The sequence below is a fragment of the Amaranthus tricolor genome, chromosome 9 (assembly GCF_026212465.1).
Source record: "Amaranthus tricolor cultivar Red isolate AtriRed21 chromosome 9, ASM2621246v1, whole genome shotgun sequence".
NCBI classification, from domain to species: Eukaryota; Viridiplantae; Streptophyta; class Magnoliopsida; order Caryophyllales; family Amaranthaceae; genus Amaranthus; species Amaranthus tricolor.
The window spans coordinates 379,674-404,266 of record NC_080055.1 but is presented as its reverse complement, the minus strand read 5'-3'; the positions used below and the strand labels follow the sequence as shown (position 1 = coordinate 404,266).

The window sequence follows — 24,593 nt, the reverse complement described above, 5'->3', positions numbered from 1 at the left end:
GGGTATTTGGAGGTTATTAACTCATGGCCCAATCAAGGAGGTTGGGGAATTTAGAAAAAGCCCCTTGACCGAAAGTCAAGGTCAATCCGAGAGGTCAAGGGGTATTAAGGTAGTATGACATTAATAATTTAAATAAATTAATTAATTAAACAAGTGTTATTATGACATATGCAATTGCATTTTGCTCAATAACATCACGTATAATAATTTATTTTTAAAATATTTAATTGTATATTTTATATTAAATAATTTTTTGATTTATATAATACAATTGTATTTTGCACAACAACCTCGCTTGTAATCATTTATTTTCAAAATATTTAATTGTACATTATATTAAATAATATTTTAATTTATGTATTATATATTTTCCTTTTATGTTAATTACTTAATTTCTTTATCCATACTTATATTTTTTTTTTATATCAAAGGATAAAATAAATATTTAACAATTGCCATTAAATATATTAGAAGTAATTAATATATATATATATATATATATATATATATATATATATATATATATATATATATATATATATATATATGTATATATATATATATATATACATATATATATATATATATATATATATATATATATATATATATATATATATATATATATATATATGTATGTATATATATATATGTATATATATATACATATATATATGTATATGTATATATATATATATATATATATATATATATATATATATATATATATATATATATATATATATATATATATATATATATATGTATATGTATATATATATATATATATATATATGTATATATATATATATATATATATATGTATATATATATATATATATATATATATATATAAATATATATACATATATATATATATATATATATATATATATATATATATATATATATAATTGAAATAAATATTTAATAATATTATATTAAAAATAATTAATTCATTTACAAAAACACAGTATATTTGTAAAATGGGCAACAATACAAGCGACAACACATGTGGTTGCCATCTGCGAAACACGGACACGGCAGTCAACTGACGTGTCGCGTGTCCGACACGTGTCGGACACGGACACGCGAAAATCCGTGTCCGATGTCCAATTTTTTAATATTTTTCCGGGCACGTGGACACGGCAAGGACACGCGACGGACACGGCAAGGGACATGGCAAGGGACACGTGTGTTATTTAAAAAAAAAATTTGGAAAAGCTGAAAATAAACTCCTCAGTTACTCAAAGGTCACGCACTGTACTGGAATTCCATTTCCCTCCCTCTCAAATCTCAATTCCCTCTCTTGCTCTCATCTCACTCCTCTAACCCTAAAAATTCTGCGGCTGCTCCTCCACCACGCCACCGCCACCGACGGCTGCTCCTCCATTGCAGACAAACACTCGACGGCTGCTGTAGTGCTGGCTGCTGCTTCGGTGCTTTCCTAAGTGCTGTGGGTCACTGGGTTGTTCGAATAATCCCTAAAAATCGATATTTTTGATTTTGTTTTAGGTATTTTCACTCTTTATCCTAAATCCTAATATTAATCTTGTTCTAATCTTTAATCTTAGTGTTAATCTTAAATTTTTAATCTTGTTGAGTTGTTGTTTTAACATTTATTTTTAAATCTTGATTGTGGGTTCTTTTTGATTGTGGTTTGCTGCACTGTGAATGTATTCAAGAAATTAAGAGTTCAATTAAGAAATTATTGGATTGTAAATTAAGAAAACGTACTGTATTGGTCTATTGGATTTAGGACTGTGATGGAATTTGTAAATTAAGAAAACGTATTGTATTGTAAATTAAGAAGTTACTTGACTTTGTTGAGGTTGTACTGTGATAGAATTTAGGACTGTATTAAATATTTGATTTCAATTCAAAGACGATTGAATTAATTTTTTTAATGTGTTTGTTAATGTTATTTGTTAATGTTAAATTGTTAATGTGTTATTTGTTAATCTTGATTTATAAATCTTTAATTGTGGTTGTTTGAATTTGAAGAGTTCAATTATGTCTAGTAGTGGGGCTAGTGGCTCTGATTCGTGCAATGTAAGTGGTGATGCTACAAATGAAGAGGGCTAGTGGCTCTTGATGAGCCCGAGTTGGAAACTACTTTTGTAACGGAGGATGATGATGGATGTCATATGGATGATATGTGATGATCAAACTTATATTTACCTATTTATTTGGTTTTCTTTGATTTGGTTTGTATGACTATTTTTAAATACTCATGTTGTTTATTTGGTACTTATTTGAATGTTATGTGAGTTTTATATTTTTAAATTGTTTATTTACAAATATCAAATGAAAGATTGTAAAATTATCTTTAATTTGATATATTTATTATATTACCATTTTCGTGTCCCCGTGTCCGTCATTTTTAAGTTGGCATTTTTCCGTACCCGTGTATTGTGTCCGTGTCCGTTTTAGTGCAACCTAGGTTGCCATTGTGTTCATTAAAAGGCGATGAAACTTGTGGTCAACATTTTCATCATGCAAAGCTGATGACATTGGCAATTGACAAGGCTATTGCTAATTTCAAAAAAAAGAGTGGGGGATGGGGCGATGACTTGGTGATCGCCACTCTCTGTAGGAGTTAGGCGACAAGACGACCTGTTGTTAGGGTTGTCGATGGCTTTGGCGACGCGCTGGTGTTGGCTTTCAGTTAGAGTCCACTTATTCAACGATGAGACCAAAGGTTGTGTCCTGTTCGTTGCCCGCTCGATTTAGTGTCTCCACGGCGACCCCAAGTGTTGTTGCTTTACGTCTGTGTTTTTGTAGCTCATATTGCGGTTTTACATGTAATCACCTAATAGATATTACATTGTTTGTTACTTATAGGTACGTGTTTGTGTTTCTTTTCGTTTGTTCACAACCGTTTCTATGATGGTTCGCTACAATGCATTTGGCTTTTGAACTTGATAAATGGTTTTTGTATTGACTTTTTATTTGATTTTTGACTTTTATTGTTAGTTGTTAAAATGGTTTTTAGCTTTTTTGCCAAAATAAAGAGCCTTACTTTATTTTGTTAGCTTTTTTTACCAAACAACCAATATATTATCTTTCTAAATAGCTGACTTTTTTATATAGCTTAAAAGCCAATAAAAATAGTTAATATTTTTAGCTGGTCAAATAAACCAACTAAAAATGCCAACAATTAAATATGATTTATCAATAGCCATACAATCAATTATTTAGATATGGTCAAAATAGTAGCACTTGAAATGAGAATGATTATGCATGGTGCTTTTTAAAATAATAGAATTATTGTAAAGTATTTTATTTTTTTTTTATAAATTGTGGTACTTAAAGAAATTTGTTTATACTTCTATATCGGCAATTGGGTATATGATAAATAAGCGATAAAGTTAGAGAGGATGCGACTGTCGGAGTTGCAAAACTCAAAAGTGGTTTAGGATTGGGTTGGGTTGGGTTGGGTTGGGTTTGCTTAGCTTTCAATATATGCAATATTACGGTGTCACGTCTTCATCCATTTCCATCCTCTTTCATGTATAAATTAAATTTCCTCTCCAAATTAGCTTATTACTTTTCATACAAGTATTTCCATATTAATATAGTGTGAATCAAATTCTTAATTTACATGATTTATAATTGATAGTATGATTGATAAAGTATATTGTATATCCTCAAGCAATTATAACCAAGTCAGTGAAATTAATTTCTTAATACAGTATAAAAAGTTATTGTGACGGAAGGTTACAAACTCAAATATTATTTACTCTTCAATTAACGTCATATACAAAAAAGTGAAAGATTGTAATTAAGCATACTCCCTCTGTTTCTTTTCAAACATCCCGGCCTTTTACTTTATAATTACTATTCATCAACCACTTTTAATTTGTAATTTGTTATAAATCTATAAATTAAAATATAGTCAAATAGAATCTTGTTTGATTCATCTTAACATATTGGGTAATAATACCTATTATTTTATAAATTTTAATTATGCACAATTAGTGATATTAAAAATTGAATTAGTGTGTTGATAAACATGTAAAAAGCAAATAAAACGTTTGAAAAGAAACAGAAGGAATATATCATATCATAAAGCTATAAATATCAGCTATATATTTGAAATATGAGTCCACCTTTGTAATATGTACATAAACTATTTAACTATTCTCAGTGATATAAAGTTAATCCATAAAATATATTCAGATTATAATAAAAGGTCATTTAATATTATACTATATGTTTTTAAAACTGTGTTGTTTACTTTTAAAAATTTTAATTAGGAGGAATTATACTTTATTATGAGTAATAAATATCGGGCTAAATTTATAGATCTACCTATTTTACAATTGCCATGACTCATGAGGCTTTACTTGATTAAACTTCTTTCAATACAAATCATCCTTAATACTACATGCTCTTGCTCGAAATGAATGATTTAACATATGTAAGTTAAGAATTAGATCGAACAAACAATGCAGTAAAAAAATAGATATTATCTTTTATATATAAAAGTATAAAATTTTTAATCTCGTAAATTGAACCCTATGTAGGTAGGAGCCACTACAACCCACTTGGTTATTGGTATTAAACGGTAGTGATAAAATTAATTTGTAGCGTAAATTTTCATAATATGTATCATGACATTTTCATGATAAAACCTTGGCATAAAAAAGTTTTTATTCACAATTCTCTATTTTTACCTAATACGGTAATTTCATATTTTTAAACGATAACGCATTGAAATGAATTGTAAAGAAATGAAATTGTTGAAAAGAGACAAACATGACAACCATTAAACTTGTCAAAAGATATTCGTACTAAAAGTTATTATCTATTAATCATTTTTAATACCGATAACTAAATAGACCATCAATGATATTAGGATAATGGAATGAAATTGTTTAGTAGCAGAGTGTGGGACCATATCTTTTGTATTTTGTCTCATGAGAACAACCTTAAGCTAGCTAGAAAGGTAGTAGTAGTATTGGTCTTTTTCCCTTCAAGATAAAGACTAGAGTTGGCTACCATACAATACACCAAATTATACTTTAACGTCCTCGTACATTAATTTTTATGCGTGAAATGAATGAGAGCTTAAGCGAAGTCTACTTACACAATGAGTTTAGTATCGAATCACTTATTTTGGCAATCATTCGTATTATTTAATTAAAAATGACTTTAAATTATTTGTATTTGACACCGAATAATATTAGACAAGTTAGTTTAGCACACATTACGTAAATAAGTGTTTGGTTTATTCTATACTACTATTCCTTATTCATCATTGCGTGCACATGTTAGATTGTTATTCATAAAAATATTAGAATTAAAAAAAACTAGATTTAAGAGAATATGTATAAGTAAAATAATACTTATTATTTTTTACTCGTGACTCGCTTTAATTCAGAGTCAATGTCTCAACTTCTTTTTAGGTCAATTTATCATAATTGTTTCATTTTTATTTTAAGCTGATAATTTTTGACACACATAGATACTTTTTTATTGTGGTCCCTCTGTATTTTGTACATGTAGATACCTTTTTGTGGTGGTCTCTCTTTAATTTGTACATGTGGAAACTTTTTATTGTGGTACCCTTGTAATTTATAAATATAAACACCTTTTTATTGTGGTATTTTTCTTCCCTAAATATTGTTGTAAATTCCAAATGAAACATTTAATTGAAGGGAGTATATTATAAATGTATGATTTTGTAAGTGTATGCAAATTTTTATGAAACATGCTAAGAACTTTTATTGAATGAGTTAAAATTACCATTATAAATACAAAATCATAAACTATAATATATTACTTTTATCAGTATAAGATTGGTACTAATAATGACATTTCACCTCATAACATGTCATTAGGGATGGCAACGGGTCGGATCTGGATCGGGTCCAGGAGGACCCGAATCCAGATCCGTTTTCAAGAACAGGATCCAGATTCGGACCTGCATCCGCGGGTCCAGTTTTGCAAGACCCAGATCTGGATCCGCAGATATTGCGGATCTAGTATCGGATTCGGGTCCAAAACGGGTCTGACTTGTTTTTGCTTTTTTTTTTTTGTATTTTTGAATGTGTTGAGATTGCAATAAAGCGATATTTATAGACTAATGTTAATAATATATATAATTTCACAATTAATCACTCAAAAAAACATTATACAACTTAAATTTTTAATCTCAATTGTGACTCATGGAATATAATTTTTAATATTGATTAATTTTTAAAATAATCTAACTATTAAATCAACCTTCTCATAATAATGGGAAATATTTTTTTACATGATGCATGCAAGAAAATCAAATCAAATAATCTACATCATCCATCCATAGTTCCATACATATACTCCAATTTAGAATAAAAAAAAACATAATTAGGAGTATATTTAACAAATTAAATAAATCACTTAAAATACTTGTAATCTAATTATTAGATTAGCCAAATCTAATTTCAATGAAAGTTGATAATCTTCACTTACAACCCTTAATTTCTCATCTTCATGATTAACTGAAGGGACACAGTAATTCATCTTCATGACTACTGGGAGGCAGTGAGGGAGGGAATAGGGGATTTAAATTTCAATATATATTTAATATAAAAAAAAATTAAATAAATAAAACGGGTCCTCCAGATCCGCGGGTCTGGGTCTGGGTATTTTTCTCAGATCCGGATCCGGACCCGTGAAATTTAAACGGATTCGGATCCGACCCGTCGAATCTGACGGGTCTAATTTTTTAGGACCCAGATCCGTGAAAACGAATACGGGTCGAGTCTAATACCCATTGCCATCTTTACATGTCATTATTAGTAACAATCTCAAAGGAACGGAAGTAGTATATTAACAATATAATCTTAACATATTTTTTTCAACAATCCTCAAAATTCTAGCATAAAAAAATTTAGACAAATATAAACTAGTAAATATACTTGTGTCTTTGATTAGGACCTAATGAAGTGTCGAGACTTCAGAGTTAAGCCAAAAGTTAGTGATTAATCTTTTGATTAAGCATAATTTTCAGTGGTTTGGTTTGTTTAGCCTTTTTAACCTTTGCTTAACATTTGACCCAATATTAATTAGGTACTCTTCTCTTTCATTGCTAGCTTTCGTTTTCTCACCAACAAATTAAGTTGGATGTGTTTTCTAATTTGAATGATATTCTACATACTATATAGCTAGGTAGAAGAAATTATACTTCTTGTTAACCAATATTCTCTGTAATTTTATAATGATTAATTTTTAAAGCCAATCATCATAATTCACAATCATACTATCGTAATTAAATAGTACTCTAAAACTTGAGCCAATTAAAAATTAAATAAAACAAATAAAATATTAAAAAATCGTGAATAACCTCAAACTAAATTATTTTTTTTGACATAAATTGAGTAGAATGTACTTTACATATAGAAATCTCTCCCGATCTTTTTCTTAAACTCTTATGTTTCAACTATGATAATATTCAAGTTATTGAAGGTAGTGATTCTTATATTGGTGGTTAAACTCTCAACCTAAAGATCTAAGCTAGGAGTATGCTTCACAGAAGGTGTGTATAATGCAGATAGCAAGAAGAGATTCAAAGGAAAGTGTGTGTGAATGGAAAGAATGAGCACGAGATATCAATCATGTATAGTAAAGGTGTAGAAGTGTGTAAGGCATGTGGTGTAAAGGGTCATATTAGTGATCGTTGTTGGACTATCGTGGGGTATTCTAAATGGCATTCAAGACACAAAAATCATGGTGGAAACATTGGTGATATTAGAAGTAGAGATTAAGGAGGAAGATACAGTAATAGGGGTGGTAGAGTGAACTATAATAGAGGAGGAAAAGTTCAGCAATATGGAGCAGGCAGTAGGATTGCTGCTAATGAAAAAGGAGACTATGATGTTCAATCATTGAGCAGTACTAGAACCAGCATAAGTGCACAGCAACTGGAGCAGTTGTTAAAGCTTTTTCCTAGTTGAAGCAAAAACTTGGGCATAACCTCTGAAGTAGAAGATGAATTTGAGCATGGTTTTGCAAATATGGTGACCTGTTGTCATGCCAAGCATTGAGAATGAATGAATTATAGACTCAGGTGCTTCTGAAGTTCTGATCATATGACAGAAGACCTAAGTATACTTGAACATCCAAAGCAGATCAAAAGTGAAAATAAGATCAATCTCCCAAATGGATTGACCTCAGAAATATCTCACTATAGTTATGTTACACTGAAAAACAACATCAAACTGAAGAATGTGCTACATGTTGGTGATTTCAAGCACAACTTGCTTTCTATCACCAAACTTGTGGAGGAAAATATGTGCAAAGTGAGCTTCTTCAAAGGGTTTTTCATCATCACAAACACTGTGAATGATGAAGTAAAAGGAGTAGGGACAAGCAAAAATGGGGTGTACTATCTCCAAAATGAATTGATGGAAACAACTCTCAATGATCTGAAGGAGAGGTTGTGTGCAGCTCAACAAACATCTCAAAGTAGATTGGTGATGAATGCAGCACTAAATCTTTGCAGCATCACTGATATATAGAAACTTGGGAAAGCTGAGTTATGGCACTATAAGATGGGGCATGCTTCAGTGCATAAATTGATCAACAGTGGCTGCATCATAAAGACTGACACCAAAGAAGGTAGAGTTTGTGTTGTCTGTCCTATGGCTAAATTCACCAAGCTCCCTTATCACCTGAGCACATCCCATGCTGCTGAAATCTTCCACTTGATATATGTGGATATTTGGGGTGTATACAGAGTTGAAACAAGAGGCAAACATAGGTGCTTTCTAACTATTGTAGATGACTGTTCTAGAAACACTTGGGTGCACCTGCTCAAAGAAAAGTCAGATGCATTCAAGGCTATTGAAGAGTTTATGTTAATGGTCAAAAACCAATTTAACAAAACAGTGAAAATTATCAGGTCAGATAATGGAATGGAATTTGAGGATCACAGATGTCAAGCATTATTTGGTGCACTTGGCATTGTACATCAAACTAGCTGTGTAGGGAGACCACAGCAGAATGGAAGAGTAGAAAGGAAGCACCACAATATTCTGGAGATGGGAAGAGCCTTAAGGTTTCAAGCTGGACTCCCTTTGCATTTTTGGGGAGATTGTGTACTCACTACTGCCTACATTACAAATAGGCTGCCCACTCCAATTCTGAAAAACAGAACCCCCTATGAAATCTTGCACAAAATCAAACCTGACTATTCACAAATGAAAGCCGTTGGATGTCTTGCCTTTGCCTACAACCCCTCTCTCATCAAAGATAAATCTCAAGCTAGGCGGGTACCATGTGTTATGTTGGGGTACGCAACTCAAAAAAAGGGAAAAGTCCTCCTCCATTCCTAGCACACTCCCCATCTCTTCCCAAAATACACCAAATACCTTTATCCAATCTTATCACCCTGATGATGGTCCTATTTTTGATACTCAAACTTCAGAACCTGCCCCTATCCAACATTCACCTACCCCTCCACAATCTCCCTTACCTATTGCACCACCCATTCTACCTCTCCCTCTTCGCAGATCATCAAGGATTCCTCAATGACCTGTTTAGATGAGTGATTATCACACTCCAACTCATCATATAGCCAATGTTACTCAAACACCTATCACCCACCAACATTCCTGTTTCCTTACTCATCTCACTCATCAATCAAAACCCTTGCATTTCAAGCAAGCTATTTAATAGCCTACTGGGGTCAAAGCCATGAATAAGGAATTGGCAGCCCTAGAACTCAATCATACCTGGGAGTTATCTGCACTTCCTGCTGGCAAGAAGCCCATTGCTTGCAAATGGATATATAAAACAAAATAAAAGGCTGATGGTAGCAAAGAACGAGATAAAGCTAGACTTGTAGTGTTGGGTAACAAACAGCAATATGGTGTTGATTATGCTGAAACATTTGCACCTGTAGCCAAGTTGACTACAGTAAGGTCCCTTCTTGCTGTTGTTTCTTTGGAAGGATGGCATGCATATCAGATGGATGTCAAAAATGCTTTCTTGCACTGGGATCTCAATGAGACTGTGTATATGAAACCCCCACCAGGTTACATTGCTCCCAACACTCCTCTTACTACAAATCAGGGATAGTTGGTCTCTATCCATCATACATTTCCCAACATGGTGTGCAAACTCAACAAAGCCTTGTATGGCTTTAAACAAGCCCCTCGCCAATAATTCACAAAACTCAGCTCCTCTCTGAAAGCTCATGGCTTTAATCAGTCTAAGGTTGATTATTCTTTGTTCACCAAACTTGCTAGCCAAAGCTTCATTTTTGTTTTGGTCTATGTGGATGATCTCATCCTTGCTAGTAATAATATCCACCTGATACAAGAAACAAAAGCTTGGCTATCTAGTCTGTTTCACATGAAAGACTTGGGCTCCCTTTCCTACTTCCTAGGCATTGAGGTTGCTCGTACTTCTCAAGGCATATTTTTATCTCAAAAGAAATATGTCACTGATCTATTGAAAGAATTCCACATGACTAAGTGCAATGCCTTCCCTTGGCACCACACCTCAAACTCACCTCCACAGCTGGTGACCCCTTACCTCATCCTGAAACCTTCCAAAGACTGGTTGGAAAATTGATATATCTCACCAAAAGCAGGCCTGATATTTCATACACCGTCCATATCCTAAGCCAATTCATGAATCAACCTACTACATCTCATCTCCAAGCAGCCTTTGGTGTGCTTAGATACCTCTCTAAGTCTCTTGGCCAAGGCATACTCCTTGCTGCAAAGTTCACTGCTCACCTCACAGCATATTGTCATACTGACTAGGCTGGTTGCCCATCTACAAGACGCTCCACTAGCGGTTCTTGCATCCTTCTTCGTGACTCTCCCATATTATGGAAGTCTAAGCGCCAATCTGTGGTAGGTAGATCCTCAGTTGAAGCAGAACATAGAGCCATGGCTCTCACCACATGTGAGGTTCTGTGGGTTAATTAGCTGCTGACGGAATGGGGCTCAAGAATATGCCTTCCACTACTGTCAATTGTGACAATCATGCAGCACTATCCATAGCAGCCAACCCAGTTCTCCATGAAAGAACCAAACACATCGAAGTAGAATGCCATTTAATCCGATAAAAAGTTGCCTCAAGTGTCATCACTCCTTCACACATACCCTCCTCCAGCCAACTTGCAGATGTTTTCACTAAGGTTCTTCCAATCAATCAGCAGGCTCTTTTGTTGTCCAAGATGGGAATTCGTTGTACTGCTCCACTCTCATCTTGAGGGGGAGTAATGCAGATAGCTATGCGTATTTTGTAAATAAACAATGGTCCTTAAGTCTTTTTCTAATTTTTCTTAGTTTGTTATTATGCCAGTTGTACAGTGTGCATGTTGTGTACTTTGTATATATATGCCTTGATGACTTCTGTAATGGAAGCACAAATTTGGAGGCACGAACCTCTTCTGATTCACACACACTTGTGCAAATAACAGAAGAATATTCTGTCATTGGTGTATCATGATGATCAAGGGTAGTGACGTCAGAAGCTTCAAACAGAAGAATCAAGTTATCAAACCAGAAGACTCAGCACATGTCCTTCCTTCTGAAAGATCTTCTTATATAGGAGCTTATTGTCTAGGATCCTTTCTATTGTTATATTTATTTCTTCTGAAAGAATATTATATTTTCCTATTATGACTATTTGTGTTATATTTATATCATCCCACCATTTAGTATATGTTTTTCTTACAGAAATTTATTTCTTCAATTAATAGTATTAGTAACATAGGAGTATTAATAAAAATAGTTATAAATCACTCAAACATGAAATATTTCATTGAAAATTTACAAATTGTAATCTAACAGATTTGATTTTAAAACCTTTTTACTCCTATATTATAATAATAAACAGTCTTAAATCAACTTTGAGAATATTAGGTATTGATTCTTTATCATATGAATGAGGCAAAGCAATGAACATCTCTTGAATTTTTTTTATAATACCCCAAATTATTTTCCATTTTCTTTTAATTCCTGTCCACGAGATCTTTGAAGTTCCATTTCATCCAACTAGTACTGTGTAAGGTTTAAGCTTAGGGTACCCAAAGACATAATGATTCTATTATTTGGTTGGCATAATTGGTAAGTAAGATGTGACATTGCCTCTTCTTTAGCCTTTTATTTATTAATATTGTTTTTTATTTTCTTTTGTGTGAATTATATATTATAACATGAACTTCTTTAACTTACCATGATTGCAACATTATAGATAACTCTATTTGTCTCATAGGAATTGCACTAAATATAATATTATAAATTTTCTAAAAAAGTATGAGAAAAATATACTTTATAGGATATAAAACATGTATATTAATGAAATAAACAATAAATTAATTGTGTGGATGAGTAATTAAAGAAAGAGTGTGATATATGTAGAATTATAAAAATATCATGAGATTGATCAAACAACTTCTCATTTTAGAAAACAATTTGGCTAACAGTCCAATTTAATTAATTAAAAAAATTAATTTTATACTCAAATTATAATACTCACTTTCAGTTATTTCATGTTCTATGCCATGTTGAATGTTGCATTGGATTTGACATTCTGGATATTAAAACACTTTTTTTTTTAATTTAACTTGTCTAACCATGAGACATTTTCATATACAATGTATACATTAAAAGTTTAAGTTGTTAGTTGAGGCCCCATGATATGTTATATATTTTAACACGTTCCTGTTATGAAAGCCCATTAGGTCAGAAGTATAGATGCAACACATTCCCTCATACAAAGTGTTAAATATTCCATTTGAAAATGAGAGGTGGATAGATAAGATTCGAACTCGTAATCTCATATCACGCTGACTTCTAATATTATGTCAAGAAATTAACTCACCCAAAATTTTAATCTAAGGGTTAAAATATATAACATGTCAAAGCAACAACTTGATTACCAAAAACTTAAACTCATCATAATATATTATTATAAATTCAAAAAAGTTTATGAAGACGTGATTTTGTGACAACTTATATAAGCAATTAAAAGTTAAAGAGTTATTGTCCTTAGCTAGCTTGCCTTTTGAAAGGGATATATATATATATATATATATATATATATATATATATATATATATATATATATATATATATATATATATATATATATATATATATATATATATATATATATATATATATATATATATATATATATATATATATATATATATATATATATATATATATATATATATATATATATATATATATATATATATATATATATATATATATATATATATATATATATATATATATATATATATATATATATATATATATATATATATATATATATATATATATATATATATATATATATAAAAGTTTCTTTTTGTGCTTTATTTATAATTCTCTATTCTCTACTAGGACTTGATTGTTACATTCTATTCTCTGCTTTGTATAAACTATGTTGTATTGTCCCTTCTCTATATCACAAATTTTTATGAGAGACGGTCTTTTTGATAGACCATCTCTAATTAGGCTCTCCTAATATATATTTTTTTTAAAATATTGTATGTAGGCATTAAAAATAATATAATTAGACATTTAAGATATTGTGAGTAGATATTAAAGATACGATAAGTAGGTATTAAGAATAATATACGTAGACATTAAGTTTTAATGGCCTCGGCCTGAGAGACGTCTCTCAAGAGACTAGCTGTTACTATACTTCATTCGTTTCATAATACTTGCTAGTGATAGTGATATTTTCCCACACAACATATCACACTTAGTAGCAAGTATTATGAAACAGATGAAGTATATGTTTAACAAAATTGCATAGGAATACTATGTTGTTGTAGAGGTCATCCAATTATTCAATATGATGTATTATTTTCCGTATTTTTCAACTATTTTGATTGGAGAAAATGGTTTTAATATTCTTGGTTGTATCAATAAACTTATAATTATGAAGGTTATATCCTTTTTTGTGTGGGCCCATGAGTTGTATTTATAAGAATGAATCTTATGATTAGAAATGCTAAGAAATTATAAGGTTTACAAGACGTGTAACTCTACCTAGACACGTCATTATTACTTACATAGCATTAACGTATTATTATATTGAGCATGGCTCTCTACTCAGTGGACCTCTACTTAGAAGTTAGGCTCTAGTATAATTTGATATAATAAAATCACATATCAAAATAATCAAACAAGATATCAGTTAACTAGTTTTTCAGAACAATCTACAAGGTTGGTAGAAAAATACTAATACAATACATGTATACTCATTAAAAACTTAATCAATATTATAAATATAAATATCAAGAAATATGAATGTATAAATTAATTAATTGGTGTTATTAATAAATAAAATACAATTGACTTTATTAGTTATTAGAACGATAACTAACTATGTGACAATGTTTTTTATTTTTATTTTATTAAATGAATAATCTAGATCCATTTGTTTTGTTGTTAGAAAAGGTAATATTATTTATTATTATAGTATAATAATATAAAAAGGAAAAATTTAAGTAGACGTTACTCTATGTAATATCTCTATTGAGTCCATCATCCTATCTCATATGTTGTATTATATCTTCCAATTCTTTGCTTCATTCTTCCACAACCACCATATTTCCTCGCTCAATCTCCTACTTTCTATGATCTCTAATTTCTCTTTCTTTCTATTTTTTATGATCTAAAGTTCACTTCAATCAAATTATAATATATCATACATATATTCTTAATAATTAAATTCCTAGAAATTTATGAATTTTGTTTGTCGTCATAAAATGTTTTATTGGTGATTAAGAGAAAGTTTACAATCTCCATTAAAGGAGGACGAGCAAGCAAAGGATCGAACGAGCGAAAGAGGAAGCAACAATGGGTCCTTTCTCTACTCCAAATGAGACTAGACAAAGATCTTATGTATCTATGTAAGCTTCTTTGTTTCATACATTCTACATATTTTTATTTGATATTTTACGAAATCTTAAATGAAATAGATTCATGGTGAGATTATCTTTATTAATTAAGCTAGCTAAATGTATATTTACTGTATTAAGTGATTACTTATAATTTTTAAATGATTACTTACAATTTCAGAAAAGTACACTTATAATCTTGAAAGTGTTTATTTATAATCTTAAAATAATTAGTTTGAGAAATAAACGAACTATATGAGTCGGTTAAATAAAAAAAATGGATATTAGTTATACTATAATAGTAGCTTTTATAGGTTTTCTTGGATGAAAAAAAATAGAGAAATGTAGGACAATTACCTTCATTATTATTATTATCATTCATTTTTATCACCTATGCACCTACTGTATTTGGTAATTATTTTAAATTCAATAGAAGATATTTTTAAATATTAAAAAACAGTTTAGATGATATTTTCAATGAAATTTTAAATAGTTACTAATTTTATTGTCTAAATCAATGTATTTGGTGTGTAGATTAGAAAAGCCGTATTATTTTAATAATTGAAATTCTACTAATTAAAAGCCTAGATATGTGTTGTATAATTAATAATTTTTTATGCCATGGGAATGTGTTAGAAGTGTTAGAGTATATAACATATCCTGGGTTGTCAAGGAACCAACTCAACCAAAAGTTTAAACTGATGGTTAAAGCTCCAGGATATGTTATATACTCTAACACACCCCCTCACACGAGACCCCATTGGGCTAGAAGTGTGGATGCGCATAAGCACTGAATATTCCACTTTAAATGAGTGGTGGTTGAGATTCGAACCCGTGACCTCTCACTTTGGCTTCTGATACCATGTAAAGGAACCAACTCAACCAAAAGCTTAAGCTGATGGTTAAAGCCCCAAGATATGTTATATACTCTAACAAGAAGCATAATATATACTACAATAAAACCGTTTTTCAAATGTATGCAACTGTATTATTGTAAAAATTAATAGGTAGTTTTGATTGACTATTAATAATAAACAATAGTATTATTACAACTTCACATAAATATAATACACATGTTTTAAACCATTATTTTACTTTATTTTGTATTATAATCTAAAATCAAAAAAATATTCACAATCTTTTAACTCTATTAAAACCAGACAATTTTTTTTTCTAAATTACTAGATGCATTAATTATGATATTTATAACATAATACTCTTATAATTATTTGATTTGGAAAAGTACCTTTAAATCATTACATCTATCAAAGTGTTGGAATCAAAATTTTTATAATTGACCAAAAATATAGTGAATTATGACTAAAAATAATAATATGAATTTGAAAATTTTAATATGAAACTGAAAACGGATTAAAAAGGTTAAATTTAAATTTCGATCCAAATTAACCTAATTTTTTGAATGATTTAATTTGAGTCGGATTATCCGGCACCGGTCCAAATGTAGATTGTTCCATAAACAAGACCCAATGAAAAGGTTAAGATATCAATTTCATTAACTTGCTAGACAACTACGATTGTTGTTGATGTTAGGGGGTGAGTAGGTAATGTGGACCAATTGCTTAAAACTTTATCCACCATTTAAAATGTCTCATTTACTTTTTCACACTATTTAATGTACTTATTCAATATTTAATAACCGTTATTATAAATAACGAAATATTATAAAAGATTAATATTAATAATCTTTGTATTGAGATGAATCAAACAAGATTTCACTTGACTATGTTTTAATATAAAGACTAAGAATAGAATACAAATTAAGAGTGCTTAGTAAATAGTATTAAAAAAAAAGCAAATGTCTCATTTTGTATGGAATTGAGGGAGTATTATAAAATGAAGTACTTTGTACTAACCATCCATTCCGCATTCAGGTTAAATGTTGTTAGTGGTAATAAAATTTAGTATAATCTTAGAAGGAAAACTTTTCACAACTTTTACAGTCATGTTCTTTTTTAACTCTAGTCATTATATTTTTATTACAAAATCATTTTAATGGATAACCATTTGGATATGTGTTATTAGACTGTAGAGAACGAGTGGAAAACAATGAACAAAAAAAATTTCCTATGATTAAAATTTCATTTCTAAAGAAAAAAGACACTGTAAATTTCTACTGAAAATTATTTGTATTATCACCATTTAATATTAATAATCAGAGGACTCTTGATAACAATTATAGGAATAGAATAATGCTAGTTATGAACTAATACAGAAAGACTACAGTATAAGTTATAAGGACATAACATATCATAGCAATTAATTCAATTTGGTTTATAAGAAGCGAATAAGCGAGATCGAGTTCATGATATTTCATATATTTGGAGCATGCCATATGCTCTCTTCCACACTAACCATGATACTTATTTGCTATAAAACCTACTCAAACTTGAAAACAAAAACTTTTCAATTTATCTTCATGAGTTTGCTATCAACGATAATATATATTATGAGAAAAAATGTCATTCTCGCTATCAAACTCAGATCGAAAGCTGGAGGGAGAAGGACATATTTCTTTTTTTTTTTTTTTTTGATACAAGTAATGTGCCTAATTAGGTTTTTGTTTGGCTTAACAGTGAAGACATCTACAAAAGGAAGTTCCAAAGAAACAAAGCAAAAGATGCAGAGAAAGTATCAAACACATCAATCCAAGACAACAACAATAACTATAAGAGTGTCAAGACTAAGTTACCAATCTTAAAACTCACCCTACTCATCATTATCTCTGCAACATTCATTACAATCTTTATGCACTCTCCTGCCTTGTGTAGTCATCCTCACTTCTTCTCATCACACTCTACTTCCCGGTACTTACTCGATTCTCATCTATATATAGTCGTTTTTTTACACTACAACATAATTTGCTTTTAGTGAGATATATTTAACAATATTTAATTTAAATGTCACTACTTCAAATTTCTATTAATATATATAGTGGATTTAGTAAAATTAATTAAACCATTTAGCAGCATAAAAAAATCATACAAAAGCTTTTCACGACGTAGAATCTAGTGACATTCACATAAATGCTACTATAAACTATATTAACAATTACATATGTCAGTACAGGTCAAATAAAATGTTACTAAATCACTTTATAATGGAAATTAATATAAAAACCAACAATTATTACGCTAAAAATATAAATAAGTAATATTTTTTAGGGAAATTATCAATGATACCTCTAAGGTTTTGCACTTTATCAATGGTACCCTTGTGTTATTGAGCATTTTACAATCGTAACATTTTCTAATTTTTTCCGTTCACAACCGTTAACTTTTTTTAAAAAATTTTTCAATTTAAAACATTAAAGAAAATAAAAGAAAAAAAGTTAACGGTTTTGAACGATGTAGGACAGAAAAAATTAGAAAAGGTTACGGTTGTAAGAAGCTCAATAACACGAGGGTACCATTAATAATCGAAAAACCTTGGCAGTACCATTCACTATTTTTTCAATTTCTCTATTTTTTCACTAATTTCTATGTCGCAAAAAGTTAGTTTTGTTGTAGTGGATATTGATTAATGTTGCATGATAACTTTTTGTAAATGGGCCTAATTTAGAAATTAGAAAAAGAACATGAGCAAAACAAAAATAGATGTCGTGCACAATATGCTAATTTTGTAAACAATGCAGGCCTGTTTTGATGAGAAGGTGGATATGGGGAAATGTTGATCCTAGGTATGTATCGGATTCACAAATCAATTGGGATGATATCTCGAAAGTTCTCGATAAACTCAATGAGAAAGAGTACCATTCAATTGGCCTATTAAACTTGGACAAAGATGAGATAAAGGTTTGGAACCAGATGATTCCTGAAGTTGAACAGACTGTACTGAACCTAGACTATGCAGAAGAAAACATTACATGGGAATCATTATACCCGGAGTGGATTGATGAGGAGGAGGAAGAAGATGTGCCAATTTGTCCCACATTGCCAAAACCCGAGCCACCAAGAAAACGTCTTGACTTGATAGTTGTGAAGCTACCTTGTAGGGTTGATCAGAGTAATTGGTCAAGGAATGTTGCTCGGTTGCACCTGCAGCTTGCAGCAGCACAACTTGCAACATCAGCTAAAGGGAATTACCCAGTTCACTTGCTTTTCATCACCAAATGCTTCCCAATACCGAACTTGTTCCCTTGTAAAGAGTTGGTAAAACATGAAGGAAGTGCTTGGTTATATAAGCCAAACTTGAATGTGTTGAGAGAAAAACTTCAGCTCCCTGTTGGTTCTTGTGAACTTGCCCTGCCTTTAAAAGACAAAGGTAACAAATTCACATCTTTAGCGATAGTTTTATCGTGCTATAATGGTAGTTTACACAACATTGGAGTTGCAGATGATGTTTGCTATCAAAGATTAATTAGAAACAACCTGGGTTATGTACATTTGACCGCTCCATATCCCATCTAGGTGGGAGCCATTGAATGGCATTTGGGTTTTGAAATTTGGCTAATAGGGTATTTTTACGAAACTTTTTTATGTGAAGTTACAGATGATGTTTGTTATCAAGGTTTAATCAGCATATGATTGATCCATATCCCATCTAGGTGGGAGCCACTTAATGGCATTGAAGTTTTGAAAAGTTATTGTCATACACATGTATTAATCTTTGGCTAACCTTTTTGTACGATGCTATATTTTTATGTATAGAGAGATCATACATAGGCAATCTAAGGCGAGAGGCTTATGCAACGATCCTACATTCAGCTCATGTGTATGTCTGTGGGGCAATAGCAGCTGCTCAAAGCATCCGAATGGTAGGGTCTACAAGAGACCTAGTGATCCTAGTTGACGAGTCAATAAGTGCCTACCATAGGAGCGGGCTTGAGGCAGCAGGGTGGAAGATTCGAACCATCCAAAGAATAAGAAATCCAAAAGCTGAAAAAGACGCTTACAATGAGTGGAACTATAGTAAGTTTCGGTTATGGCAACTAACAGACTACGACAAGATCATCTTCATCGATGCTGATCTACTCATCCTAAGAAACATGGATTTTCTCTTTAGCATGCCGGAAATTTCAGCGACAGGAAACAATGCCACACTGTTTAACTCGGGAGTCATGGTCATTGAACCTTCTAATTGCACTTTCCAACTTCTTATGGATCATGTAAACGAAATACAATCCTATAACGGAGGAGATCAAGGATACCTTAATGAAATTTTCACTTGGTGGCATAGAATTCCTCGTCATATGAACTTTCTCAAACATTTTTGGATTGGTGATGAGGACGATAAGAAATTAATGAAAACTAGGCTATTTGGGGCCGAGCCCCCTATACTCTATGTTTTACACTACCTTGGAATCAAGCCATGGTTATGCCATAAGGACTATGACTGTAATTGGAACACAGATTTCTTACAAGAGTTCGCGAGTGATGTAGCTCATGCAAGGTGGTGGAAAGTGCACGATGCAATGCCTCAGAAGCTGCAAGACTTGTGCCTATTGCGAACGAAACAAAAGGCTCAGATTGAGTGGGATAGGAGGCAAGCCGAAGCAGCAAACTACAGCGATGGACATTGGAAAATCCCGGTCAAGGATAAGAGGATGAAGAAATGTATTGATAAGTTGTGCAATTGGAAAAGTATGTTGAAGCATTGGGGCGAGACTAATTGGACTGATGATGAGTCTTATACTCATACACCACCTCTCATTACTGTCACTTCTCTTGCTTCCTTACATTGAATTAGGTTTTGTTTTTTGGGTGTTCCTCGACTCAGATTATGGCTTTGGTTTAGCAATAACATATGTATTCAAACTACACTAATTTTTCGAAAAATTGATTCTACGTGTTTTCTTGTTAAATTTCAAGAGAAATTATGCAAGTTTAGATGTTGAACATAAAGAATTTTTTTAAAGTCAACCATTATAGAATTTCCTGTCCATCAATGAATGAATAAATCTTACGTGGTTCACTATAGATACGATAAATCAAGAATATCTCTCTAGAACGACTCACTTTTTCCCTTTTGTGTTTCTATGAAACCCCAACCCTAATTTAGGGATGTTTATATAGTAAACCCCTTTGGAAGAGAAATTAGGGCAACAAAATACAAAGTAACTGGCCAAAACTAATATAGCTCCTGACACGCATATAAAGCTGACTCAATTTGTGCCACCTCCAAATTTAGTCAATACTTTTCTCTATTTATTGAACATTTAGGTTGTGTTTGGCATGCCGTTTTTATCCACACGGTAATAGAATGGTAACACTTTACCGTTACTTTTTGTTTGGTAAGGATTTATTGTATCCGTTTACGTTTCTTGGTTGTAACACTTTCCCGTACTTCGTTACCTTACATCCACTAGCTGTAACAAATTCTAGGGATACACATCAAGTCACCAGTTCTACCATCACCTTTAATTTATCATCATCTTCTGTTATTGACTACTGGTGAAAGAGAAAAGAGAGAGACAAAAAAAAAAAAAACCAACCTCAAATTCAAAAGCAAGTGGACCAATATGAAAAATTATTATTTCGCCATTATCGATTGAACTTTGTGCTTTGCAGTACAAAAGGGGAAAATATAGTATGGTGAAATTGAGCTTGAGAATCTGCCATTATTGATTAGCTTTGTTGTAAAAAGAGTAAAAGATCAGAGAAGATGGTAGCTTTTCGCCATTGCTGACTGAGCTTTGAGCTTAGTAGATCTTTGAGATAAGATTACCAAGATTAAAAAAAGAGCATGATCCATGTTATAATTATTTGAAAAATAAGAGGAAAAACAAGCAAATTTCAAAAATTAAAATCAAATCCACATGCAATTAGACTTAAGATTAGATTTAGCAACTATAGAGTGGGCTTTGGAATGTTAATGGTTAACATTCGAACTACAACTTGCAATGGTGGAATTGGCGGCCATGGTTGTAAAGGAAAGATGTGGAACACATGATTCCCGTTCTGAAAGTGTGCCAAACAAGCTTTAACACAGTAAAGAACTAACGATTACAATTAAAAATCAATACATTTCTCCCTTTAACCAATACCATTCCATTCTATTGTTGAGCACATATAAAACACCTCCTTAGAGTATATAGAGGTCCTAAAGAACTTTATTTTTATTGATCGTTCAAGACACCGCTAGCAATAAACACTAACATGTGATAGTTCTTTACTGCTTTTATGATTAGCAGTAAACTTTAAATTATCACTATCAATTAATAAGAGTCTAATTCATAATATGTTACTTTTTGAGGATGCTTTTATGATTTTACTACTTTTACTGCCGATTAGGATTTTCCTCATCTTTTTTGTGCTGTTTTTAAAGATGAGTGTCTATTTGCTTTTGTTGTTGTTGTGTTGAAGAGACACAGTCCAACTTATAGTTGAACATGTTTTCAGTAAGGATAAGAAAACTAGATTTGCATAAAAAAGTAAAATAAAAGCTAAATTGATGTCCAGTATCAATATAAAACTTTTAAGGTGAATGAAAGTTCATAAAGTACTATGTGGTTAGGTTACTAAGTGTGTCATCAATAACCTTTAATATTGAAAGTGTTACCTTTTTTTTTTGACAGGTTTCGCTTAGCTATAATGTAAGCATGTCTATATCTTTTAAAAGACTTTTTAAGAATTTGAGCATAATGTCGAATTTCCTTCATCTTCCGTACGATACTTTTGGGGGATTAGTGCATGGTTGCTTATGTAGCTTTTACTTCAACAAAGACACTGATTCTTATTTTATATTTGGATTATCACTAGTTGAACATGTCACAGGATAAGAAATAGAGATTGAACAATACTTTTGGTGGAATCTTTGCTTTTTTTGAAAAAGGCTAGGCAAATATCATGGTATGGACTTTAAGAAAAATGTCATGGATGGATACTACTATCTCAAAGACTCACAAAAATAAAAATGGCTATATCTTGCAGACTAACAATGCAACTATTCAATAAGGCCACTGGCTTTTATCATTTTGAATTTTATATTTGCTAATGTATAGATTTGTCTTATGGATCAAAGTGTTATATATTGGAAACGTGCAAGAAATAAAATCTCTAAGTGGAGATACTAGCCAGTGAGTGCACACCAAGTCCTTTATATGGACAATGCAATTGTGATGAACAACACTACCTTTTGATATATTTAATCATGTATCATTAAATACGGTAAATGTTAATATAGTCTTAATTGAATAGAACTTTTTGATGTTCTTGTACTTGTGAGCATAATGATTAATTCTTTGTTTTCTCAGATTTTGTAGTATAAAGTAGATGATAATATTGAATATTCAAGTTCGCTTCTTTCTCTTTTTAAATTCTCACATATAGGTAGATAGGAGGCACGAATAAGCTTATCAACACATGATATAATCCAAATGTAGTTTTCTCTAACAGAGCATGCATACCATTAACATTTTGCTGAACAGCAATATGTTTAATTTTTATTTTTTTCTTTGATGGAAAGATGTTATTTGCTTTAATATACGCAATGTTAAAAAACGTATAATCTATGCACTTTGATAATGAAGCTGGTTTTCTTACAAGTTCATCTCAAAAACAGTATAAGAGTAGACGTATGATTTCTATTGAACAGAATATCCAACTTTCAGTAAGGCCACAATCCAACAACATTCGCTTGTAACATATGTATTATTTCTCATAGGGTTGTCCTGCATGTTCCGCTGCACAATGCTTGGCTTTCAATTCTCAGCATAATCAAAATAAATCACATTCTACTGGTATTAACATATTACTGTTATGGAGTATAATATTTGTGTTGAATTGTTGGATATTGATTTTTATAATATTTAGTGCATTACTAAGTTTTATTTATTGAAGTTACAGAAGCACTATTGACGAACGTAAAATCTATAAACTGTGATAATGGAGGTTGTTTGAGTACAAGTGTATCATGCAAATGTTACAAGAGCAGACATTTGGTTTCTACCGAAGTTGCTAATTATAGCCAATCTAAGAAAACATTCAAAAGTAAGTGGCTTTAACAGAATACCACTGTTCATGATGTTGTTTTTAATTATTTTTTTATTGCACAATATTCGTCTTCCACTTCTCAACAACATACCCAGGGTAGCAACATATTAGTGATATATTATATTTGTTTTCAACGTTGTATAATTATGAGTTATTTAATTTTATAGAAGCAGTGTTGAAAAATGAACCATCTTTCTATTGTGATAATGAAGGTCCGTTTGATCTAAAGTGTAGCAACCAATAATACAATAGCACACATTTGATTGTGGAAAATGGACAACGCATACAATGTGATAATGAAAGCGTTTATAATGCAGATTTATCTACCAGACATTACAAGAGGAAGAGTAAGTGTTTGATTTCTATTGAAGTTGGTGGTTATAGTTCACAACGTACATTCAGTGATTATGTTATCTCAAAGAAAAATAGTCATGTATTTTTCCTCTTTTAATAACACATAATATGATTTGTGGTGAACAGTGATTGCTTAGAGGTTTTTATGCGATCTAGATCATTAATTGTGGTACAAAATTATGAAATTGTTAATGATATGCATAACAAATTATTTTTAATGCTCCGACGAAACTACAAGCTCCTACATGTTGATCTATATGTGGTGCAAAAACTTTTGCATATGAATCATTGATGTTTTGTTGTAGTGGAGGACAAGTCAAAATTGTTGATAATGAATATCCTCCTGTGTTGATTGATCTTTTTTGTTCTTAATTTGAAATTGGTGTTCATTTCAGAAAGTACTCAGGGTTATATAA

At 31.1% G+C, this 24,593-nt stretch overlaps 2 protein-coding genes across 2 annotated transcripts; both read left to right on the top strand.

Moving 5' to 3' along the window:
• The first annotated feature begins 8,540 nt into the window (after positions 1-8,540).
• On the top strand, positions 8,541-10,566 carry LOC130824122 (uncharacterized). The gene is made up of 3 exons (XM_057689011.1): positions 8,541-9,260; positions 9,796-10,067; positions 10,170-10,566. Exons 1-3 carry the CDS (start codon positions 8,541-8,543, stop codon positions 10,564-10,566), a joined length of 1,389 nt encoding a protein of 462 aa, XP_057544994.1.
• Positions 10,567-14,570: 4,004 nt separating this feature from the next.
• LOC130824313 (UDP-glucuronate:xylan alpha-glucuronosyltransferase 1-like) lies at positions 14,571-20,806 on the top strand. The gene is made up of 4 exons (XM_057689246.1): positions 14,571-14,884; positions 17,467-17,697; positions 18,525-19,153; positions 19,540-20,806. The coding sequence occupies exons 1-4, from the start codon at positions 14,832-14,834 to the stop codon at positions 20,571-20,573; spliced, it is 1,947 nt and encodes a 648-aa protein (XP_057545229.1). The 5' UTR covers positions 14,571-14,831; the 3' UTR covers positions 20,574-20,806.
• Positions 20,807-24,593: the final 3,787 nt, after the last annotated feature.

Coding starts and splice junctions, on each gene's coding strand:
- LOC130824122 (XM_057689011.1), top strand. CDS start 8,541: ATGGGGCATGCTTCAGTGCATAAATTGATCAACAGTGGCTGCATCATA. Junction 9,261..9,795: donor ATAAATCTCAAGCTAGGCGG/GTACCATGTGTT, acceptor ACAAAATAAAAG/GCTGATGGTAGCAAAGAACG. Junction 10,068..10,169: donor CTTACTACAAATCAGGGATA/GTTGGTCTCTAT, acceptor CACAAAACTCAG/CTCCTCTCTGAAAGCTCATG.
- LOC130824313 (XM_057689246.1), top strand. CDS start 14,832: ATGGGTCCTTTCTCTACTCCAAATGAGACTAGACAAAGATCTTATGTA. Junction 14,885..17,466: donor CAAAGATCTTATGTATCTAT/GTAAGCTTCTTT, acceptor TTGGCTTAACAG/TGAAGACATCTACAAAAGGA. Junction 19,154..19,539: donor CCTGCCTTTAAAAGACAAAG/GTAACAAATTCA, acceptor TTTTATGTATAG/AGAGATCATACATAGGCAAT.